General features: G+C 42.7%; 1 protein-coding gene across 4 annotated transcripts in view; it reads right to left on the bottom strand.

Annotated features, from left to right (window-relative positions):
• tbc1d16 (TBC1 domain family, member 16) overlaps positions 1 to 23883 on the bottom strand; it is a 70624-nt gene that overhangs the window by 11111 nt on the left and 35630 nt on the right. The window contains exons 6-10 of one of the 4 annotated variants that reach the window (XM_068004112.1): positions 20787 to 20921; positions 14221 to 14407; positions 12879 to 13058; positions 7887 to 8033; positions 7269 to 7656 (exon numbers count right to left, since the gene is read on the bottom strand). In XM_068004112.1, coding sequence (XP_067860213.1) covers positions 7567 to 7656; positions 7887 to 8033; positions 12879 to 13058; positions 14221 to 14407; positions 20787 to 20921 — 739 coding nt within the window. In that variant the 3' untranslated portion in view covers positions 7269 to 7566. Of the gene's footprint in view, positions 1 to 7268; positions 7657 to 7886; positions 8034 to 8900; positions 9059 to 12878; positions 13059 to 14220; positions 14408 to 20786; positions 20922 to 23883 lie in introns of those variants that run through there. The other 3 variants (XM_068004113.1, XM_068004109.1, XM_068004110.1) reach the window with 3 other exon arrangements.

Here is a 23883-nt window from a genome sequence, read left to right as displayed (position 1 = left end):
CCAGCTATAAGTTTCTATGTAAAATGAGTCTTTATTCTGTACCCAACCCTTGTTATAACCGATCTCCTCTGTGTCCATTCATGTTTGTATCTTGGCTGTTGACCCGGACCAAAGCCCATTACTACTTCTTCCCTTTTGTCATTACATCTTGAGCCCCTTTCTCTGTTTTCTTACTTCCTGTTACCAAGTCATGCCTCCCCTCTCAGGTACATTGTCCCCCAAATCCCTACCCCAACCCTTCACTATTCCTCTACCTTCTTACTCTCCTGCCACCACCCCAAGCTTGACTCAGTCTTGGATAAACCCACAGCTTCCCTCTGTGCCTCTCGAGGCACTTGCCATCCATGGCCTTATTGTGGATGATTGCATTGATGTCATGGCCTTGGCAGAATCTTGGCTCACGGGTGACAACACCTTGCCCCTTACTGAATATCCCTGCCTGGCTATACTTTTTACCACTTGCCCCGCAGTGGTGGTGTGGCCCTCATCACCAAATCTCACCCTGGTCTGTCCCCCTACTCGTCTGGCACCTTATCCTTCTTTGAGCATCTCACTTTGTTCCACCCATCTCACCTCTCTAAAAATCCTTGTTCTCCACTGCCCACCCAAGCCCCACCCCAAGGTTCTCATCAAGATATGCTCACTCCTTTCCTCCCTCAACTTCTGCACAGAGCGACTCCTCATCCTTGTTGATTTCAACCTCCATCTCAACTCATCATGCCCTCTCTCTCTCTCGAGTTCACGGTCCTCATCCTCCCTTAACCTCTCACTCCATATAATCACTCCTACCCATATTCATGGCCAACCCCTCAACCTTGCCATCGTCTCAATCACAGACAAGACCATCTCTGACCACTTCCTTATATCCCTCACCAATCACAGCCCCCTCTTATGCTTTCCAATCAATCCCTGGGAAAAACTGTCCCCGGTCACTTACTATGTCACTTTCAAACTAGCCTTTGGCCTTCAATTTGCCACAATATTTCTGCGGCTGTTGATCTGCTTAATCTCTCCCTCACCTCCATAACTGATGCCCTTGTCCCCAGTAAAACCCTTACTCTCGCCCACCCTGGTCGTTCCTCCTGGTACGGCCCCCATCTTTGGTCCCTGTAGATCACCACGAAATGCAAAGATAACGCCCGGATTCTTCTCTCTGTTATTTTTTTTTATATTCGTTCATGGGATGTGGGCGTCGCTGGCGAGGCCAGCATTTATTGCCCATCCCTAATTGCCTTCGAGAAGGTGGTGGTGAGCCGCCTTCTTGAACCGCTGCAGTCCGTGTGGTGAAGGTTCTCCCACAGTGCTGTTAGGAAGGGAGTTCCAGGATTTTGACCCAGCGACAATGAAGGAACGGCAATATATTTCCAAGTCGGGATGGTGTGTGACTTGGAGGGGAACGTGCAGGCGGTGTTGTTCCCATGTGCCTACTGCTCTTGTCCATCCAGGTGGTAGAGGTCGCGGGTTCGGGAGGAGCTGTCGAAGAAGCCTTGGCGAGTTGCTGCAGTGCATTCTGTGGATGGTACACACTGCAGCCACTGTGCGCTGGTGGTGAAGGGAGTGAATGTTTAGGGTGGTGGATGGGGTGCCAATGAAGCGGGCTGCTTGGTCCTGGATGGTGTCGAGCTTCTTGTGTGTTGTTGGAGCTGCACTCATCCAAGCAAATGGAGAGTATGCCATCACACTCCTGACTTGTGCTTTGTAGATGGTGGAAAGGCTTTGGGGAGTCAGGAGGTGAGTCACTCACCGCAGAATACCCAGCCTCTGACCTGCTCTTGTAGCCACAGTATTTATATGGCTGGTCCAGTTAAGTTTCTGGTCAATGGTGACCCCCAGGATGTTGAGGGTGGGGGATTTGGCGATGGTAATGCCGTTGAATGTCAAGGGGAGGTGGTTAGACGCTCTCTTGTTGGAGATGGTCATTGCCTGGCACTTATCTGGCGTGAATGTTACTTGCCACTTATGAGCCCAAGCCTGGATGTTGTCCAGGTCTTGCTGCATGCGGGCTCGGACTGCTTCATTATTTGAGGGGTTGCGAATGGAACTGAACACTGTGCAATCATCAGCGAACATCCCCATTTCTGACCTTATGATGGAGGGAAGGTCATTGATGAAGCGGCTGAAGATGGTTGGGCCTGGGACACTGCCCTGAGGAACTCCTGCAGCAATGTCCTGGGGCTGAGATGATTAGCCTCCAACAACCACTACCATCTTCCTTTGTGCTAGGTATGACTCCAGCCACTGGAGAGTTTTCCCCCTAATTCCCATTGACTTAAATTTTACTAGGGCTCCTTGGTGCCACACTCGGTCAAATGCTGCCTTAATGTCAATCATCCTTCTGGACCTCTCTGCAGCCTTTGACACTGTCGACCACGCCATCCTCCAATGCCTCTCCTCTGTCGTCCAGCTGAGTGGGACTGCTCTCGCCTAGTTCCACTCTTACCTATCCTGTATTAGTCAGAGAATCTCGTTGAATGGCTTCTCTTCCCGCCCCTGCACCATTACTTCTGGAGTCCCCCAGGCATCTATCCTTGGCCCCCTCCTATTTCTCATCTACCTGCCGCCCCTCAGCGACACCATCCGAGGACATGACATCAGTTTTCACATCTCGCTGACGACACCCAGCTCTACCTCACTACTACTGCTCTTGACCCCTCCACAGCCTCTGCATCGTCAGCCTGCTTGTCCGACATTCAATCCTGGATGAGTCGCAATTTCCTCCAATTGAACATTGGGAAGACCAAAGCCGTTGTCTTTGGCGCCCGCTACAAACTCCGTTCCCTCGCCATTAATTCCATCCCCCTCCCTGCCCACTGTCTCAGGCTGAACCAGACTATTCGCAATCTCAGCGTCCTATTCAACCCTGAGCTCAGCTTCTGATTTTATATCCACTCCACCTCAAAGACTCATTTACTTCCACCTCCCTAACATCACCAGTCTCTGCCTCTTCCTCAGCCCATCTGCTGTAGAATCTCTCATCAATGCTTTTGTTACCTCCAGACTTAACTATTCCAATGCTCCCCTCGCCATCTCCACCTTTCATAAACTTGAGTTCATCCAATACTCCGCTGCCTATATCTAAACCCGCACCAAGTCCCGCTCACCCCTGTGCTTGTTGACCTACATTTGCTCCCGGTCCACCAATGCCTCAAAATTAACTTTCTCATAGTCATGTTCAAATCCCTCCATGGCTTTGCCCCTCCCTCACTCTGTAACCTCCTCTAGTTCTACAACCACCTCCCCCACCCCCCCCCCACCCCAAGAACTCTGCATTCCTCCAACTCTGGCCTCTCATAAATTCCCCACTCCGTTCTCCCCACCATTGGTGGCTGTGCTTTCAGCCATCCAGGCCCTAAGCTCTGGAATTCTCTTCCTAAATCTCTCCACCTTACTCTCCTCCTTTAAAGCCCCCCTTAAAACTTAGCTCTTTGACCAAGATCTTAGTCACCCCTCCTAACATTTTGGCTCAGTGTAAATTTTTGTCCGATTACATTTCTGTGAAGCGCCTTGGGACGTTTTCCTACGTTAAAGGCGCAATATATAAACGTGAGTTGTTGTTGACCTGGAAGTGCTTGATGCTAATACTGGACACAAAAAGTGGAAGAGTATTCAATTTTCCAAGTATTGAGATTCCTCACTGTGATAAGCACAAAAATTAATCCAGATATAATTTTTTTTTAAATCTAACACCCTTGTTACATTTTTGGGATTCAGCATCTCAGACCCCTCCTATAGGAAAGCCCTGTTGTCTCATATCCCAGAGAGTGCTTTATTTTGCCTGGGTATCCAATTATTTGTACCATTCCCAATATCGAACAGGAAGCCACCTTCATTATAATTTTGGCTTACTGGTTTTATCATGTGCGCTCACATGTTCTTCCTCAACTTTGGAAGGCAGCAAAATAAAGTTACACTATTCTGTGACATAGGCTTTAACTGCCAAAAAAAAAAAATCAGTAAAAGAATGCGAACAGTAGCAATGATACGACGTAGATTTTTACAGTAGTTATTAAACTTAATTATATGAATTAATCCTCAGGCAAGTAGAAAATAACAGATAGTCACGACTGCCATGCTAAACTATGTATTCTTATATGGCAATTATTTTCCTTTTCTCACTGTCCACAGAAGCTATCTGTTCTATCACTCTCCAAAGGCTTCAGACAGACTTTCCAATTCGAACCAGTCAGGCTAAGAAATACGTTCCAGAAAAACAACAGATTTAAACAACCGTCTGTTAAATTAAACAAAAAGCTGCCAAACACATCTGAACAAATCCCACAAGATGTTTGTATTTGAATTTAATAGTATAGACCCACCCTTGAACATTTACTTCAGACAAAATGACTAATTTTTCCATCTATTGTATCAAACCAAAGTACAGCACATTTTTCTGTGAGTGAAGCTGTTTTTTAAATCCCTTAATTATTGTGACAGAGTTAAAGAAAGCATATAATTCTAAGTCTTAGAAAAAAATGCTTCATTTTTGTCACAATTTAAGATTTTTAATTTTGCCTTTATTAGTACTCAAACAAAAGCATTAGACTTTGTTTGTGACATAATGAGAGTTTTGGCTTAGATGAATTACTAAGCTCAGCACTGTGAAGAAGCAAATATAAAGAATAGTAAAATTAAAATAAATATATATTAAAAAAAATACACACTGACACACACACACACACACACACACACAATGTCTATATTATTTTCCCATATCCTGCTGCAACAGAAAACAAAACTGTGGTGGTAGCAGTCATATAATTCTACATGTCTTTGTCAAATGTTATTCTTGTTTTTTTAGTTCAGAATGCTGCAAGTGATCTAGTGTTAAGTCTTCTTCTGATTAACAATGATGACTAATGAAATCAGGATGACAGCATAATTCAGAACAGCTACGCAGCACTAAGTCCGCTTAATTCTCCAATGGCTGAACAATATTGACAAAAAAAAAATCAAGACTGTATTGCTACAGAAAATCTCAATAGAAAGCTTAATTTAACATATTTATTGAATAGCCTGTGCACATTTTAATAATTTAAATACAAGGCACCTCACCTCAGCGACCACATCCAGTTCAACACTTTTACACAAAAAAAATCCTGATACAGACCATAAGCAATATTAACTAATTAAAACCTGATGTAGCAATTGTAAAAGTGCTGGCTGGGGGTTTTCTGCTTTTGCACTTACCAGTCTGCAATTTTCCACCCATTGAAGTAAATGGGAGAACAATCATTGGGCTGGCAAGCACAAAAGTGGAAAACCGAGGCCGCTAAGTCGTGTACAAAGAACAAATGCCTAGATAGGAGGTTCCAATTGAATTTTAGGGCACCACCACCTTGCTGTCAATCTAGGACTTCACCAGAATACCATAATTATAATTACTTTCTTTTATCTCAGTGACAGCTACAAGTAATCCCTTATGTAACTGTTGATTTTTTAAAGAGCACTGTAACAACTCCCTTGGTCCTTAAGATGAATGGAAATAAACTGCTGTGAAAAAAAGGCTTTAAGCTACAATGTTTCCCTTCAAACCCAGGCTGAGGCCTAAGCGCAAAACGGCCACGTCTAAATTGGAAGAAATTTCACCATGCACGTAAAAGTTATTTCCTCTTTCTCCAAGCTTCACTTAGCTGTAGTACACAGAAACGATTTTCTCTGGTGGGGGAATCCAGAACAAAGGGGGCACAAGCTTAAAATTAGAGCTAGGACATTTAGCAGTGAAATCAGGAAGCATTTTTTCAGACAAAGGGTAATGGAAATCTGGAGCCTCTTCCCCCATAAGGCTGTGGATGCTGGGTAAATTGAAATTTTCAAGACCGAGGTCAATAGATTTTTGTTAGGCAAGGGCATCAAGGGATATGGATCAAAGGCAGGTAAATGCAGTTGAGGTACAGATCAGCCATGTTCAAATTGAATGGCAGAACAGGTTCGAGGGGCTGAATGACCTACTCCTGTTCCAATAATATGTTTTTCACCAGCACAGACCACATGCAGCCGGCCATGTCCTAGGCTCTCTTGAACGTCTAGGAGTTGCTCAAGAGCAGTTCTGATCAATTCACCCTCGGATTCACTTCCCTTTCCTGTAGATTGGCTCTTGGCCTTTATTTGCCACATTCCCCCAATAATTCAGTTGCTATTGGAAACCCTGAACATGAGGAGTCACCCTGGTCCTACCACTGCATGTGCTATGTTAGAGGACCAACATAGTCAGGCACCTGAATTACTTTATTTGCCCAATTTTTAAATGTACATTTTTCTCCTTTTTAGGTATTCCTCTCCCACCCCACTACTCACTGACCAAAAGAATTCTCTATGACTCACACTCCAGTCTGTGAGGAAGAACTTGGTGTGTCCTCCAATAGTAACTCAAAATTGGAATGATGCCATGTTAGAAATCATAGAAGTGAACCTACTTGTTACCTCTCGATAATATAGTGCATTGGTACACAAACTTTCAGGTCACCATGTCACTCAAGTATAAACTTTTCACTGATTCCAATGTGAGAAAAGATGGTCACGGGCAACTGCCTACTTTTAAAACTCTTCTTTTGTACTTTTGATAACTATTAGGAACTGCACCCGAGTAAAAAGAAATACATTTAGAAATTAGGACAGATTGATAGATAGATATCCCTTCTGAATCCGGGTATATATAGAATCATAGAATGGTTATGGCACAGGAGGCCATTCGGCCCATCGAGTCCGTGCCGGCTCTTTGCAAGAGCAATTCAGTTATTCCCATTCCCTCGCTCTTTCCCTGTAGCCCTGCAAATTTTTTCCCTTCAAGTATTTATCCGATTCCTTTTTGAAAGCCACAATCGAATCTGCTTCCACCACCCTTTCAGGCTGCGCATTCCAGATCATAAATACTCGCTGCGTAAAAAAGTTATTCCTCATGTTGCCTTTGGTTCTTTTGCCAATCACCGTAAATCTGTATTTAGAGTGTATATACTATAAATCAGGAAAAAATAGAATAAATTCTTTTAAGATTACGATTAAACTAAATGCAACATAATGTTGGCTTGTCCCACATGCCTCAAAATTAAATTTTAACAAAGTAAAATTAGCATAATGACTGACATGCATATGTAATTTTAACCTGCTCATTTTATACACTTTTTTAAAAAAAAGACATGACACTTTTAATAAGGATATCATTGCTGAACACACTTAATTTCACTTTCTATGCATTGTGAATATTGTAGTTATATGAAATGAGATAAAACATCTGCACAGATGGCACTTACATTTAATAAAATGTGATTATTGCAATTTAATAACTGTTACTTCCCCCACTGCATAGAACAGAGTTCTAAAATCACGCACCCTTCCTTGTGTACAATATCTTACAAACAGAAAAAAATCTCATTCAACTTGTAAGCATTTTTTAATGAAGCTGGACACTTCTCAGATTCAACATCAGTAGAAACAGCAATAAAAGAACAGAACAGGGGACTCTGGCATATTGTCAAAGCGCCACTATGTTCATATTGCTGCAATGCCTGAAACATTTATTTACAATTAAGACGACAATTCCATCACTAAAATGGTTTCTGTGAATTTTGGTTACAATAGTGAACAGGGCACGACCAATAAGACTTTGTTCACACTTTTTGTCTTCCTTGTGAAAAATGGGATGGTTGCAAAGAATTTATGCTGTAAAGGAAGGCAAACAAACAATTCATCATTGCATTAATAATATGGCTGTATCAAGACTTTTGAACGCCTCCTTAACAGGCCCCTCAATTTCTCACTACCTTTCATTATAGTGAGGGACATTTTAACATATCCAAACAGTGTGTTATACATAACCAAGATCTAATGCATTTGAAAATATGTGCATCTGAACATGATTTATAAACAGAAACATTTCTACTGGTTCCTACCTTCCTTAGGACAATCTCCCCACTCATATGCATGGCCAGGTTGCTGAAATGAAGCAGCATCTGGTCTGTTGCTAACTGCTGTTCAATCACATCATCCCCATAAATCACAACAATGGCCACACAAACAAACAGGTGGAAGTAGTCAGTCTGCAAGACACATATATATAATGACTTCAGTAACAGACAGAAATCTAAGGTACACATTAATCATTCACCATTGCAAATATCAGATCTGCAAGACTGATAGCTAATGTGCTGACTTATCAGTAACTGAAATACTGCCAGCATTTTGCTGTACTTCTTCCCCCACACCCATCACAATCTCCCAAATGTCTCCACTTGAAGACCAAGCACCATCATTCTTTTAAGCTTGGAAATAGGGATGGTTCTAAGCTTTGTACACATCTATGACAAACAAAGCAGCTAGTAGAGCAATATCAATTTTCTTCCTCTTCCCCGGTGGGATGGACTTCCTTGCTTTCATGCAGCATATCTTTCAGCTGTCCACTCATGAATGAAACTTAAATAATCAATAAAAATTGGCTCTGAAGCACAAGCCAGTCGCTTCTGGTTGGGATAGCTTTTAAATTCACATATGCTGATATAAAGCATATTTCATATCTCTACTTCTATGTAAGGGAGATGTAGCCCAACAGCTGAATGAAAATATATATATTAAAAAAAGGGTAGGCAGGGAATGTTTAGCTATTCTTAAAATTTGCAGAGTGTATTATTCAATTTGAATTCAGTAAAGAGATATATTAAATGATCTTGAAGTACAGCGTTGACTAATAATAACAAATACAAACCAGAACACAGAAGTTAAATTTACATGGTTTACACTGGTGTAGATTAGTCAGATAAACTTTGCTTCACTTTGGCAAAACGCTGGTTAAACTGCAGATAAAGATCATTGAACACAAAGTGTTATTTGTAAAATTGTATAATTTGTTTTATAATGTTGAAATACTTTTACAAATGTTTCATAAAATCATTTATAAACAACATTGTTACCAGGCTGAACACTATCCACAGTCTTGGCTGTTTTCTGGTATGTAGTACTGGTGCGACATTCTGATATGTTCCAGCAGCACAGTAAGGACTTCTGCTGCAGTGCTAGGCCTTATCGCTCCTTCACTGAACTTTGCCTCTTCAGCCAGCAACCACAACTCCTGTGAAGGAGTATTTGTTGAAGGATGGTTTCAGCATCAAAAAACAAAATAATTGTATTTTAAGAGATACCTTGAATCAGTAAGTTGCATAAGAAAGAATGGGAGAAGACAAGGCCATTCAACCCATCAAGCCTGTTACTTCTGCAGGCCATGTGCAATCTGCTCTATCATGGACTCTATCCAACCCATTAATAAGATGATGGAATGGCAAAAAAGTAGTAGATGGAATGTAATGTCAGTAAGTGTGAGGTAGTACATTTTAATCAAAAAAGTAATAATTATACTTTGAATGGGACGGTTGGGTGATGTGGGACAGCAGAGAGATTTGGGGGCGCAGGTTTACAAGACCTTACATGCCGCACTTCAAGTGGATAAGGAAACTGCTAATGGAATACTGGGCTTTATGGCAAAAGGGATAGAATATAAAAGCCGAGATGTAATAATGAATTTATATAAAACCTTACTATGGCTACAGATGGAGCAGTGTGTGCAGTTTTGGGCTCCTCACTATAAGAAGGATGTTGAGCCAATAGAGAGGGCACAGCACAGATTCACTCGGATGGTGTCTAGTACAAGGAAATACAAACATATAAAAAGACTTGAATAACTGGGGCTGTTTTCGTTAGAACAAGTGAGATTACTGAGGCGTTTAAAATTATGAAGGGATGGGACAGAATAGATAGAAACAGACATTTCCATTAATTGAGGCGTCTAAACAAGGGGACATAGATATAAGATTAGATGTAAGCTATTTAGGACAGAGAACATGAGAAACTTTTTTTTACACAGAGGGTTGTAAGACTATGGAATGCACAACCAGAGTTGGTGATTGAAGCAGAGACAATGTCAACTTTTAAGAATAGGTTTCAAGGCTTGAATCGTGTCTCCTCTTAATCGTCTTTGCTCTATTGAAAACAAGTGCAGTTCTGTCTCTATAACTTTCTTAACTATGTTCTGGAGGTGTGGGAGGGAATGCAGAAACAGAGGGCAACTTTCCTTTGGGCAATGGTGCCAGGAGCATCACCCATATGATCTTTGCCACACCCCATGACTTGAAGGACTCCAATAAGAGTTATAGTACATGCTCTTTGCAAGGGCCTGAGCAGATAGCAGAAGGCAAATGCAGTGTGTACAGAATGAATTTCATCTGAAGAATGCAGAGCAACCTACTAGATAGGTAGTTTCTTTTCTTCCTCATTCTTGGTGTTATCCACACATGGCCGGAAACTGGCAAAGTGATATGGTGAGGAAAAGGGTAACCTTTCAGGGGAATCAGAGACTTCGGCTGTCAGAAAGAATCTGTTCAAATATGAACCCTTTGCAGCTGCCAAATCCAAGTTTCACAAATACTCTAAATGGACATTGCTTCAAGGATGATCAGTAAGTAGCCATGGAACAACTGGAATGAACTTTGACTGAGCCTGAAGGTTTCCTACTGGCAAAATTAATATTTATAGGTCTGGATAACCCTGGAATAAAAACCACTGATTACTCTGGTAAACTGATGATTAAACAGGCTCTGTAAGAAATGTGTGGTCATCCCTCTCCTTGCCAGACTAAATCTGAGGCTTGATGTGCAGGAGAACAGTTGGTGCTGTTGTGATGGCAGATTCAATCTTGGAATAGCATTGCATATGCTCCTTTGAGAATTACATGGAAGGGATGAAGCTTTTTTATCCCCTGCCTAAACAAGTTTGACACACTGGCCCCGATATTTACAAAAAGGTGGGAAGGAAGGGGGAAAGGTAGGGGGAAAGGTGACCTGGAAATCCCAGGGACGAGGAGGTCCTGCCGAATTTAACATTTATCACTTTTTTTTAAAATTCAGTTTCCCACCCGGCAGTCGGCCAGATTGACAGGCCGGCTGGCTACAGGGTGGGCAAACCAGCGGTAGGAGGTCGCAGCCGGGGACCGTCCCCGGCATTCGGAAAAGATCGGGGGTTGATGGTAGGGGTCCGCGCTCGGCAATCGGGAGGGAGGGAGGGAAAAATTAGGGGTTGGTGGGGGAGGGGGTCGGAGCCTGGCAATCGGAAGGGACGGAAGGAAAGAAAGATCGGGGGTTGGTGGGAGTCTGAGTCCAGCAACTGTGATGCGGGAGCCTGATTTAAATATTATAATGAAGTGTCCTGTCTCTATAAAGACAGGGCACAGGCACGCCATGTAACCTGTTGCCGTAAAAATGGTGGCAGGCAGGTACACAACCCCCTCTCCTGCCCATCATGGGAGGGCTTAATATCGACCTCACTGAGTTGTGTTGAGGACAAATAACAAAGACAGGTGTCATCCCTGTCAGAGATTGTAGAAGTTTGGCTGCGCTTAGAGCAATATTTAAATCTGATTCTACCCAGCAAAATGATGGGGAAAAAAATATTTGCTCTTATTGAGATTGAACCAAACAAGGTATTGGAACCAAGCAGTATCAGAGACTGGTAACAGTTGAACATTATCCATGAGGGGAGAAATAAACAGGTGCCTCATCTTATGTACAATATGGAAGCAGGGCAAGGCACTATCATGACACAAAGTCCTTCTTTTCTACTATATTGTTCATATTCATATTCATATTGGTAACTATGGTGGACTTAACCACTGGGATTGGGACATAGTGTAACTATTGCATGTATCCTAGAATTTCAGAAGTTCAGCAGAAACCCCATTTATATGCATAAAGTTACAACGCTGAGCAGGAAAAGCTTCAAGAAAATTCACCCCCATAGTGTTTGTTTTGCTGTAACCTAAAATGGATTTGGACTACCCAAACTTGTTTCATTAAAGACTTTTAAAGAATCGTCAGAGAGAGGAGATAAAATAGCTAAGGATGAAGTTGAAAGAGTTTGGGGGTTTTTGTAGGCTCAACTCAACATGTCCAATCATTGCGGAGCAATAGGTAACAAAGCAAATAGAATGTTGAATTATATAGGCAAAATATTACAAGTTGGAGGAAGTCAAACTGTACAAAGCTCTGCACAGACGACATCCAGTTCTGTTCACGGAGATTGAAGCGCTGATAGCACATCAGAGAAAAACCATGAGATAGATCCCAAACATCAGGTGACCATGTGATTAGGAAGAGTGGAGAAACTTGGAATTTTCAGTCTTGAAAGGAAGCGTCTGGCCTTCGAGTTATGTAAGATAGTAAACAGTCTAGAAAAAGATGGATCTAGAACACTACAAACTAATGTGGAGATGCCGGTGATGGACTGGGGTTGACAATTGTAAACAATTTTACAACACCAAGTTATAGTCCAGCAATTTTATTTTAAATTCACAAGCTTTCGGAGGCTTCCTCCTTCCTCAGGTAAACATTTACCTGCTGGACTATAACTTGGTGTTGTAAAATTGTTTACAACTACAAACTAAATCATTACTGTAGGACAAGGGGACACAGGTTCAATCTAGGCAAATTTAGGATTGATGTCAGGAGTTTCTCTTCACACAAGAATGATCAACACATGGAATGGACTCCTCGGTAGAATAAGAAGAAAAAACCTTAAACAATCATTTAAATACCCAAGATGAGATACTGTAGGGTCTTTCTGCACAGATGAGTAAGATGGCTGAATGCCCTTACCTATATCTATCTGGGATGGATTTTAACTACGGTTTTGCATATAAAAACAAAAGGTTATAACCGGATTACATCCAGTGCAGCCTATGATGCTGTTAAGTGTAAATACCAATCAGAATCCAATTCAAATTATTGGTGCAAACTGGATTCAAATTCCCCAGTTAAAAATAGCTATTGTAGGTTTGTTATTCCACAGTCAGCATTTATCTGATCTACTGGACTTAATACATGCCTAAAAGAGCAAATCCTAACCTGGTAATGGGCCCAACATGCCTCCCAAATGCGAAGTGCCTCCGCTTCAGGAAACTCGCGTTTAAAGCAGATAAGAATCCATCGATGGCAAAACAGCATCTGAAGCCCATCCTCACCCAGGGACACCAAGTGCTGGTAAAAACGGGGGTGCATCAATCTCAGTAACTCTCTCAGGTACAGCTTTAAAAAAAAATACAGGCACTGCATATATAAAAACAAATGTAACCTCATGCATACATATAGAATCATAGAAGTTTACAACATGGAAACAGGCCCTTCGGCCCAACATGTCCATGTCGCCCAGTTTATACCACTAAGCTAGTCCCAGTTGCCTGCACTTGGCCCATATCCCTCTATACCCATCTTACCCATGTAACTGTCCAAAAGCTTTTTAAAAGACAATATTGTACCCGCCTCTACTACTGCCTCTGGCAGCTCGTTCCAGACACTCACCACCCTTTGAGTGAAAAAATTGCCCCTCTGGACCCTTTTGTATCTCTCCCCTCTCACCTTAAATCTATGCCCCCTCGTTATAGACTCCCCTACCTTTGGGAAAAGATGCAGCTGTCTGTAATCTCCTTACATATTTGCTCCTCAATTTCCCGTTGACTATTTGGGGGTCTGTAGTACAATCCTATCAAAGTGATCTCTCCCTTCTTATTTTTCAGTTCTATATATAACAAATGATACAATATTTTTAAACAGATGAGATTTTTCAATTTTTTTTAAATTGAGAGATCAATGTAGAGTATATAATTTAAAAAGAAAATAGTTCTTAAAAGAAAAGCTGTATCATATGTACAATGGACAACCTCACAAATTATGCCTCATTTACATTGCACAATGCAGTAGGACTACTGGTGCTCTAAATTGGCTCTGTTTACATTGCATGAAGGATTCAGAGCACCAATGCCAACATTGGAACAACTGCATGTGGCCATGATTTATTCCTAATCATTGAAATAATTTCTAAACCACTGGTACGAAACAACAAAGTTAAACTTCAGTGACAAAGTCCATTTAGCGGTTCAAGTTATTTCTGCTCCAAGCAGCCAAAACCAGTTGTGAGCTCTCCTCGAAAATTATGAAAACAGCTAGAAATTCTAGGGAGAAAACACTAATGAAAAACCAATATTTCATGAAACATGACTTGTTCCCAAGTATCCTGCATTGTAAAGGATTTTTAAGGCAGCAGCTAATTTTGCTGCAGAGAAAGATTTGTATTAACTGAAATCTGAAGAGTCACATTAGAACTAAACATTTCGCCCAAAATTAATTTAGCTCCCTTCAATCATTTTTATTGTCACTCCAAGATTCTTTTCCCATCTGACTCAGCACTCACCAGCTGTCTTTCCATATCATCATCCCGTGGTGAGCTGATGAAAATTGTATTCTGCATTAGTCCGACAAAACACCAAAATGTGTCGGATTCATCCCTGACCTCTGACAAGATTGGAGCCACCAGATCTGACATTCCCTGGGAATACCCTATCTCAGGGCTGTAAACTGCATAGTTCAGCAGAATTCTCCTGCGAAAATAATCAAATAAGTATACATAAGTGTTACATTTTGGGAATTTTGATCATTTTTTATTCATCCTTAGCTATTTTATCTCCTCTCTCTGACGATTCTGGGATTCAGCTATGTTTAAGGGTTTTGAATTCATACAAGTAAAAGAAAAAGGCTACTTGCTGTAGGTATTTGGAAACTGTATTTTTAAAAGCCAGGCATGGATACTGTTACCCATGATAATCAAGAATAATAAGGGAATTGTTATCTAATCACAGGCACTCCCAGACATTCACAGGTTATGGGGTTGGAATGGCCCTTCCTGTTCAGCTTTGCTGGAGCTAGTTTCAAGGGGTGGGGGCAGTACAGCAGTAGTCATGATTAGCAGTTTTCTGGCTAAACCCAGATGGGTGGGGGAATTCAGGAACCAGGCCCCAATTAACTGTGGGACAGAATCAAAAGAGACCCAAATGTTGAGAGGTCAGTTGAAACTACAGGATTGTCGTAAAAACCCATCTGGTTCACTAATGTCCTTTAGGGAAGGAAACCTGCCATCCTTACCCGGTCTGGCCTAAATGTGACTCCAGACCCACAGCAATGTGGTTGATTCTTAATTGCCCTCTGAAATGGCCTAGCAAGCCACTCAGTTGTAAAATCTCGCTACGAAAAGTCATAATAAGAATAAAACCGGACGGACCACCCGGCATCGGACCACTAGGCAACGGACACGACAACGGCAAAATACCAAGCCCAGTCGACCCTGCAAGGTCCTCCTTACTAATATCTGGGGACTTGTGCCAAAATTGGGAGAGCTGTCCCACAGACTAGTCAAGCAACAGCCTGACATAGCCATACTCACAGAATCATACCTTTCAGCCAACGTCCCAGACTCTTCCATCACCATCCCTGGGTATGTCCTGTCCCGCCGGCAGGACAGACCCACCAGAGGTGGCGGTACAGTGATATACAGTCAGGAGGGAGTAGCCCTGGGAGTCCTCAACATTGACTCTGGACCCCATGAAATCTCATGGCATCAGATCAAACATGGGCAAGGAAACCTCCTGCTGAATATCACCTACCGTCCTCCCTCAGCTGATGAATCAGTCCTCCTCCATGTTGAGCACCACTTGGAGGAAGCACTGAGGGTAGCAAGGGCACAAAATGTACTCTGGGTGGGGGACTTCAACGCCCATCACCAAGAGTGGCTCGGTAGCACCACCACTGACCGAGCTGGCCGAGTCCTGAAGGACATAGCTGCTAGACTGGGCCTGCGGCAGGTGGTGAACGAACCAACACGAGGGAAAAACTTACTTGACCCCGTCCTCACCAATCTACCTGTCGCAAATGCATCTGTCCATGACAGTATTGGTAGGAGTGACCACCGCACAGTCCTCGTGGAGATGAAGTCCCGTCTTCACACTGAGGACACCATCCAACGTGTTGTGTGGCACTACCACCGTGCTAAATGGGATAGATTCAGAACAGATCTAGCAGCTCAAAACTGGGCATCCATGAGGCGCTAAGGGCCATCAGCAGCAGCAGAATTGTATTCCAGCACAATCTGTAACCTCATGGCCCGGCATATTCCTCACTCTACCATTACCAACAAGCCAGGGGATCAACCCTGGTTCAATGAGGAGTGTAGAAGAGCATGCCAGGAGCAGCACCAGGCATACCAAAAAATGAGGTACCAACCTGGTGAAGCTACAACTCAGGACTACATGCATGCTAAACAGCGGAAGCAACATGCTATAGACAGAGCTAAGCGATTCCACAACCAACGGATCAGATCAAAGCTCTGCAGTCCTGCCACATCCAGTCGTGAATGGTGGTGGACAATTAAACAACGAACGGGAGGAGGAGGCTCTGCAAACATCCCCATCCTCAATGATGGCGGAGTCCAGCACGTGAGTGCAAGAGACAAGGCTGAAGCGTTTGCAACCATCTTCAACCAGAAGTACCGAGTGGATGATCCATCTCGGCCTCCTCCCGATATCCCCACCATCACAGAAGCCAGTCTTCGGCCAATTCGATTCACTCCACGTGATATCAAGAAACGGCTGAGTGCACTGGATACAGCAAAGGCTATGGGCCCCGACAACATCCCAGCTGTAGTGCTGAAGGCTTGTGCTCCAGAACTAGCTGCGCCTCTAGCTAAGCTGTTCCAGTACAGCTACAACACTGGCATCTACCCGACAATGTGGAAAATTGCCCAGGTATGTCCTGTCCACAAAAAGCAGGACAAATCCAATCCGGCCAATTACCGCCCCATCAGTCTACTCTCAATCATCAGCAAAGTGATGGAAGGTGTCATCGACAGTGCTATCAAGCGGCACTTACTCACCAATAACCTGCTCACCGATGCTCAGTTTGGGTTCCGCCAGGACCACTCGGCTCCAGACCTCATTACAGCGTTGGTCCAAACATGGACAAAAGAGCTGAATTCCAGAGGTGAGGTAAGAGTGACTGCCCTTGACATCAAGGCAGCATTTGACCGAGTGTGGCACCAAGGAGCCCTAGTAAAATTGAAGTCAATGGGAATTAGGGGGAAAACTCTCCAGTGGCTGGAGTCATACCTAGCACAAAGGAAGATGGTAGTGGTTGTTGGAGGCCAATCATCTCAGCCCCAGGACATTGCTGCAGGAGTTCCTCAGGGCAGTGTCCTAGGCCCAACCATCTTCAGCTGCTTCATCAATGACCTTCCCTCCATCATAAGGTCAGAAATGGGGATGTTCGCTGATGACTGCACAGTGTTCAGTTCCATTCGCAACCCCTCAAATAATGAAGCAGTCCGAGCCCGCATGCAGCAAAACCTGGACAACATCCAGGCTTGGGCTGATAAGTGGCAAGTAACATTCGCGCCAGATAAGTGCCAGGCAATGACCATCTCCAACAAGAGAGAGTCTAACCACCTCCCCCTGACATTCAACGGCATTACCATCACCGAATCCCCCACCATCAACATCTTGGGGGTCACCATTGACCAGAAACTTAACTGGACCAGCCATATAAATACTGTGGCTACGAGAGCAGGTCAGAGGCTGGGTATTCTGCGGCGAGTGACTCACCTCCTGACTCCCCAAAGCCTTTCCACCATCTACAAAGCACAAGTCAGGAGTGTGATGGAATACTCTCCACTTGCTTGGATGAGTGCAGCTCCAACAACACTCAAGAAGCTCGACACCATCCAAGATAAAGCAGCCCGCTTGATTGGCACCCCATCCACCACACTAAACATTCACTCCCTTCACCACCGGTGCACTGTGGCTGCAGTGTGTACCATCCACAGGATGCACTGCAGCAACGCGCCAAGGCTTCTTCGACAGCACCTCCCAAACCCGCGACCTCTACCACCTAGAAGGACAAGAGCAGCAGGCACATGGGAACAACACCGCCTGCACGTTCCCCTCCAAGTCACACACCATCCCGACTTGGAAATATATCGCCGTTCCTTCATTGTCGCTGGGTCAAAATCCTGGAACTCCCTTCCTAACAGCACTGTGGGAGAACCTTCACCACACGGACTGCAGCGGTTCAAGAAGGCGGCTCACCACCACCTTCCCGAGGGCAATTAGGGATGGGCAATAAATGCTGGCCTCGCCAGCGACGCCCACATCCAGTGAACGAATAAAAAAAAAGTTAGTCAGGTCCAGCAAAGGCTGTGAAGTCAGTCAAGTTTTTGAAAACAAAAGCGGCAAGGCAGTCAGGCCCAATGAAGGCTGCAAAAAGGTTAGAGTGCAGGGATAGTTAGAAATTACTTTGTTCAAGTCAAGCAAGATGCCTCGCTGATGTGGTGGAGCATTGCATAGTCATTATTTGCATTATTACGCAAATACAAGGAACTTAAAGTAATTAAGATTAGTAAAGAAAAAGTTTTAGAAAAATTAATGGGACTAAAAGCCGACAAATCCCCTGGACCTGATGGTCTACATCTTAGGGTTTTAAAAGAGGTGGCTGCAGAGATAGTGGATGCATTGGTTTTGATCTTCCAGAATTTCCTAGATCTAGAACTGTCCCTGTGGATTGGATGGTAGCAAATGTAACCCCTCTATTCAAGAAAGAAGGGAGAGAGAAAACAACGAACTACAGGCCAGTTAGTCTGACATCAGTAGTAGGGAAAATTCTATAATCTATTATGAAGGATGTAGTAACACTGCACTTAGAAAATCAAAATACGATTAGGCAGAGTCAAAACGGTTTATGAAAGGGAAATCATGTTTGACAAATCTATTAGATTTTTTTTGAGGGTGTAACTAGCAGGGTAGATAAAAGGGAACCAGTATATTTGGATTTTCAAAAGGCATTTGATAAGGTGCCACACAAGAGGTTGTTACGCAAGGTTAGTGCTCATGGGATTGGGGGTAATATATTAGCATGGATTGAGGATTGGTTAACGGACAGAAAACAGAGTGTAGGAATAAGCGGGTCATTTTCGGGTTCGCAGGTTGTAACTAGTGGGGTGCCGCAGGGATTGGTGCTTGGGCATCAGCTATTTACAATCTATATTAATGACTTAGATGAAGGGACCAAGTGTAATGTATCCAAGTTTGTTGATGATAGGAGGACGCAAAGTGTCTGCAAAGGGATATCGGCAGGTTAAGTGAGTGGGCAAGGAGGTGGCAGATGGAGTATAATGTGGGGAAATGTGAGGTTATTCACTTTGGTAGGAAGAATAGAAAAACAGAATTTTTTTTAAATGGTGAGAAACTATTAAATGTTGGTGTTCAGAGGGATTTGGGTGTCCTTGTAGAGACAGAAAATTAACATGCAGGTACAGCAAGCAATTAGGAAGGCAAATGGTATGTTAGCCTTTATTACAAGAGTGTTGGAGTACACGAGTAAGAAAATCATGCTGCAATTGTATAGGGCTTTGGTGAGACCACACCTAGAGTACTGTGTGCAATTTTGGTCTCCTTACCTAAGGAAGGGCATACTTGCCTTAGAGGCAGTGCAACGAAGGTTCACTAGGTTAATTCTTGGGATGAGAGGGTTATCCAATGAGGAAAGATTGGAGTAGAATGGCCAACACTCTGGATTTTAGAAGAATGAGAGGTGATCTCATTGAAACATATAAGATTCTAAGAGGGCTTAACCGGGTAAATGCTGAGAGGCTGTTTCCCCTGGCTGGAGAGTCTAGAACTAGGGGACATAGTCTCAGGATAAGGGGTCAGGCATTTAGGACTGAGATGAGGAGGAATTTCTTCACTCAGAGGTTCGTGAATATTGGAATTCTCTACCTCAGGGGGTTGTGGATGCTGAGTCGTTGAGTATATTCAAGGCTGAGATCGATAGATTTTTGGACTCTAAGAGAATCAAGGGATATGGGGATCGGGCGAGAAAGTGGAGTTGAGGTCGAAGATCAGCCATGATCTTAATGAATGGCGGAGCAGGCTCGAGGGGCCGTATGGCCTACTCCTGCTCCTATTTCTTATGTATTTCTTGAAATAAGGGAATCCGATCATAACCTTTGTTTCTGCATGTTCCCATGCTGTGAAATAAAGCAGCTTAATGATTCCTATCTGGCCTTGTTTCACTAAGTGCTTGTTCATTCTGCCTTTGGAAAGATTGAAGAACATATGCAAAAGATACAAATATCCATTGCATATTCCAAGAGGATACTATTGTTACACCCCTGGGTTATGCTCTTGTATGGTTAGATATTGGACACACCCGGAATTGCTGAAAGATTTGATAAGAAACTAAAAGAATGCAAGTCTTGTATTTTTATCTCTGATACTCAACAAGAGACATGGGCTGACATTGGTGGCACACCCGGAAACATAAAATGCTCTGGCCACTTACAGAAGTGGCTAGAATCTCCATACCTGAAACAATATCTCAGGCAAGATCTTGAACTCGTAACAATTAAGTCTCGTTTAAAAAAGGACCTAGGCCATCGCACTATTTCAGAGTAGCTCTGCATAACCCAAACCGTTTCCTGTAGTCTTCATGACATTTTCCACAGTCTCCTCAAAGCTAGATATTAAACACGTTCATAAATCAATGCAGTGCCACCAATGTCAGCCCATGTCTCTTGTTGAGTATCAGAGATAAAAATACAAGACTTGCATTCTTTTAGTTTCTTATCAAATCTTTCAGCAATATCGCAAAATATAAATTGCTTTGAAATGCAGTGACTGTTATGTAGACAATCACAAAATTAGTTGCATCAAATGAGAATTTAATGCAAAGCACAATTCTCTGCTACATGAAAAACATTGTAAAACTGAAAGTAGTCAAACTGCAATGCAAATTATTGCTTGTCAGGTAGTTTTAAATTTAAGAGTGTCACATTGCCACTTTCTGAAGTTGTCTTTTATTTTCAGGAAAATATCATTTTCCCCAGACTGCCCAAAACTACCCAATCTACATAGCCACAGACAATATCGACAACCTTACCTCATAGTTTCCACATTGGGGTTGTTTTCCCCTTTAAAGAACTGTTTGGATCGATCAGTCCGAACCACATCCTTATCGACAGTAAACTGAACTTTGCGCCAAAAATCTTCTTGTTCTTCCGGAGTCATTGACAATCTGCAAAAGGGGAATAATTTAAGTCTTAATTCCTGTCATTCACACACCCACCCCTCATTTTCTGCTTAGCTACTTTTACATAGCCATCCGCCAACAAGCTGGAGAAGGATCTGGTACTACCTCCTCCTTCCTTCCAATCAGGTGCAGTGGCAGATATGAAAGTGAATCTACCACAATTTTCATTGTGCTTCTTTGAATAAAATGTTAAAAAGATGTTAAGTAATTTCTAAAATATACAGAGAAATCAAACAATATAAATTATATATTTTTGGCACAATATTGGCAGTAGCATGGCTAATGAGCACTAACGTTAAAAAGCAATATTGCTCCTGTATAGCAGGTAGTTGTTGAACCTAGTTGATTCCTACTAAAATATTACATTATGAAATCCAACATCATTTTCTTTCAGCATTGTTTTAAGGTTTGATATTCTGCAAATTTAGAGTGCCAAATATAATATTTTAGATAAACGGGGCAAATGTTCTCCAGTTCTTGACATTTCCTCAGTTTGAATACTCCATAAAACTTACATTAAAAGGCCACCTGTATACTGAACAGAGAACACTCATATATTTGGCACATACATATTCAAAGGTACACTTGTAAACCTGCTCAAACACTTTTGTTCAAACTTCAGCTAATTTTAATTCTACAGTTATAACAGCAGTACTTTCTATTTATTCTTTCCTAGTTTAAAATTATTTTTGTTCTCCCACTTTTAGGTTATCGCTAATCATTCCTAATGATAGACACTCTGATTCCTGTCATGACTGGGAGGTACCACAAGAGTAACTTGTGTTGATGTGCCTGTCATTTTTCCCTTTGAAATTAAATTGTCGTACCTCTATTTAGTACTCTGCCCAATGGCCCAACAGAGGTTGTAATTCAGATTAACTACAGATGAAAGACCCACTCAACCACACTGTGGCACACTTTTTTTTTTAAAACTCCAAAAGGCTGTCTTGAATAACAGGAAAATAAACTAAATACTGGAGAAAGAAAAATTAATGACAACAGTAGTCAGTTCCAAAGATATTTACTATAGCAAGCTGCAAAAAATATGCATTATTCAAAAGGTTACTAATAATGTGAAACTGAGTCTCCACTAACCTATAAGCCATTCACTCACTGACCTCCTTCTCTGGAGAACTTGGGGGTGAAATTTGTCTCCGGCAGTAGCGCGAAACGGGCTTATAGTGAATCGGTTGCCCGTTTTACACCAGTACAAAAGAGAATTGGGTGTGAAGTCAATGGTTATCAGCCTCCTTCACACTATTGGCGTAAACCAATTTCACCCTCTTTGTCTCTCGGGGCAATTTTAACCTAACCCGCCCGGCGGGAAATTGACAGGACAGGTTTGGCCACCCGTTTTATACCCTGCATTGAAGTCAATGGAAAGTAAAAAAATCGGCCGGGGTGTAAAACAGGCAGCCGATCCCATCAGCTTACTACTGGATGGGTTGGGTTAATTCAATCCAGGGCAAGAGTGATGGGTTCTTCAGCGATTATCAGTACCAGCCACAAATGCATTCAGCTCACTCATCTTACTTCATTTTCCAGCAGAGAAGAATTTTTACCGTGAACCCATTCGACAAGATCAGTTCGAAGTGATCCGGCTAAGAATGTAAGTACTATGGACGAGGACAATGGCGTTGCTTTTCGCTGGTACATAGACTTTCAAACTAGGGTCTGCCAAATTCTGGAGGTGCAAGAGGGAATCCGCAAGATTATCTAATTCCTGTCATCAAATGTGTGTATTTTTTGACAGAAGCACATTATTTCTGTTGCTAAACACTAGTAGAAATGTTTTCTGCAATTATAGCACTGTTTTCCTTTGGGTCACTGACATTACCTTTCAGAATGTGTGAATATTAGCAAGGGGCTGGAGTCACTCATACAGAAAAGTTTAAAAATCACTGTTCTTTTGGATACACTGTGCTGGATGGCTCAGGATGTAAGCAAAATAGAAAAAGGAAGACAGAAGGAAAGAAAGTGAATCAGCACTCAAAGCAGGCATAACCCTACCTCATCTAACAGTGCTTGGCATTTGATGAGACCTGTTCCATTCTCTGTTGAGCAGTGTTGTGACTCAGCAGAACTCCCTTCAGCCAGTGAAGTACCTTTGAAACATGCCCAGTTTATCACTACCAGCACTTAAGGACATCTCACAATTTTACTAACTTTATAGGCATAGAAATCTTCCTCACAGAATATATGATATTTAAGACTTTACATACATTTTGTTAATGTCACACCAATGATGGTGCAACGCAGCTTTTCTTTCACAAGTATAAAGTGCTCCAGGACTGATCCCTAAAGCCCTTTATTCTATAATTTTCTAGGGTGGCTTGCGTCCAGTCTCCCCACTACAGAAACTATGACTGAAGAGAGTTTATACGAAATAGAGCAGTGCCATCCACCAGAAACCTCTATGGAATAAGAGATATCATTTATAAGAAATCCCTAGAGACACACTTAAAGAAAGCGTTCCCAATAGTAAATAGTATCCTAGCAGCTGGGCTCCAGGATTCTTCCAGCAAACAGTTTCAGGAGCAGTTCAATCCCTTAAGTATGGAACATAGAATCATAGAATGGTTACAGCACAGAAGGAGGCCATTTGGCCCATTGAGCCCATGCCAGCTCTTTGTAAGGGCAATCCAGTTAGTCCCATTCCCCCACTCTTTCCCAGTAGCCCTGCAAATTTTTTCCCTTCAAGTATTTATCCAATTCCTTTTTGAAAGCCATGATTGACAATTGGGGGCCGATTTTTGGATGGCTGAGTGGGTGCGTTGGGGGCGGGGGGGCTTCTAAAATAGCGGAATCTTGGAGCAGGTTCGGAGTCCAGCTCCAACCCGCTGACTTCCGGGTTCCCCAGTGACGCGTTCCGGTGTGCCCGCAGCTCCCGAATGCGGGACTCCCACTGGCACTTAAAGTCGGCGGGATGCTGCTTTACATAATTAGG

Source organism: Heptranchias perlo, chromosome 23, assembly GCF_035084215.1.
Source record: "Heptranchias perlo isolate sHepPer1 chromosome 23, sHepPer1.hap1, whole genome shotgun sequence".
NCBI lineage: Eukaryota > Metazoa > Chordata > Chondrichthyes > Hexanchiformes > Hexanchidae > Heptranchias > Heptranchias perlo.
This window is presented reverse-complemented; position numbering and strand designations above follow the sequence as displayed.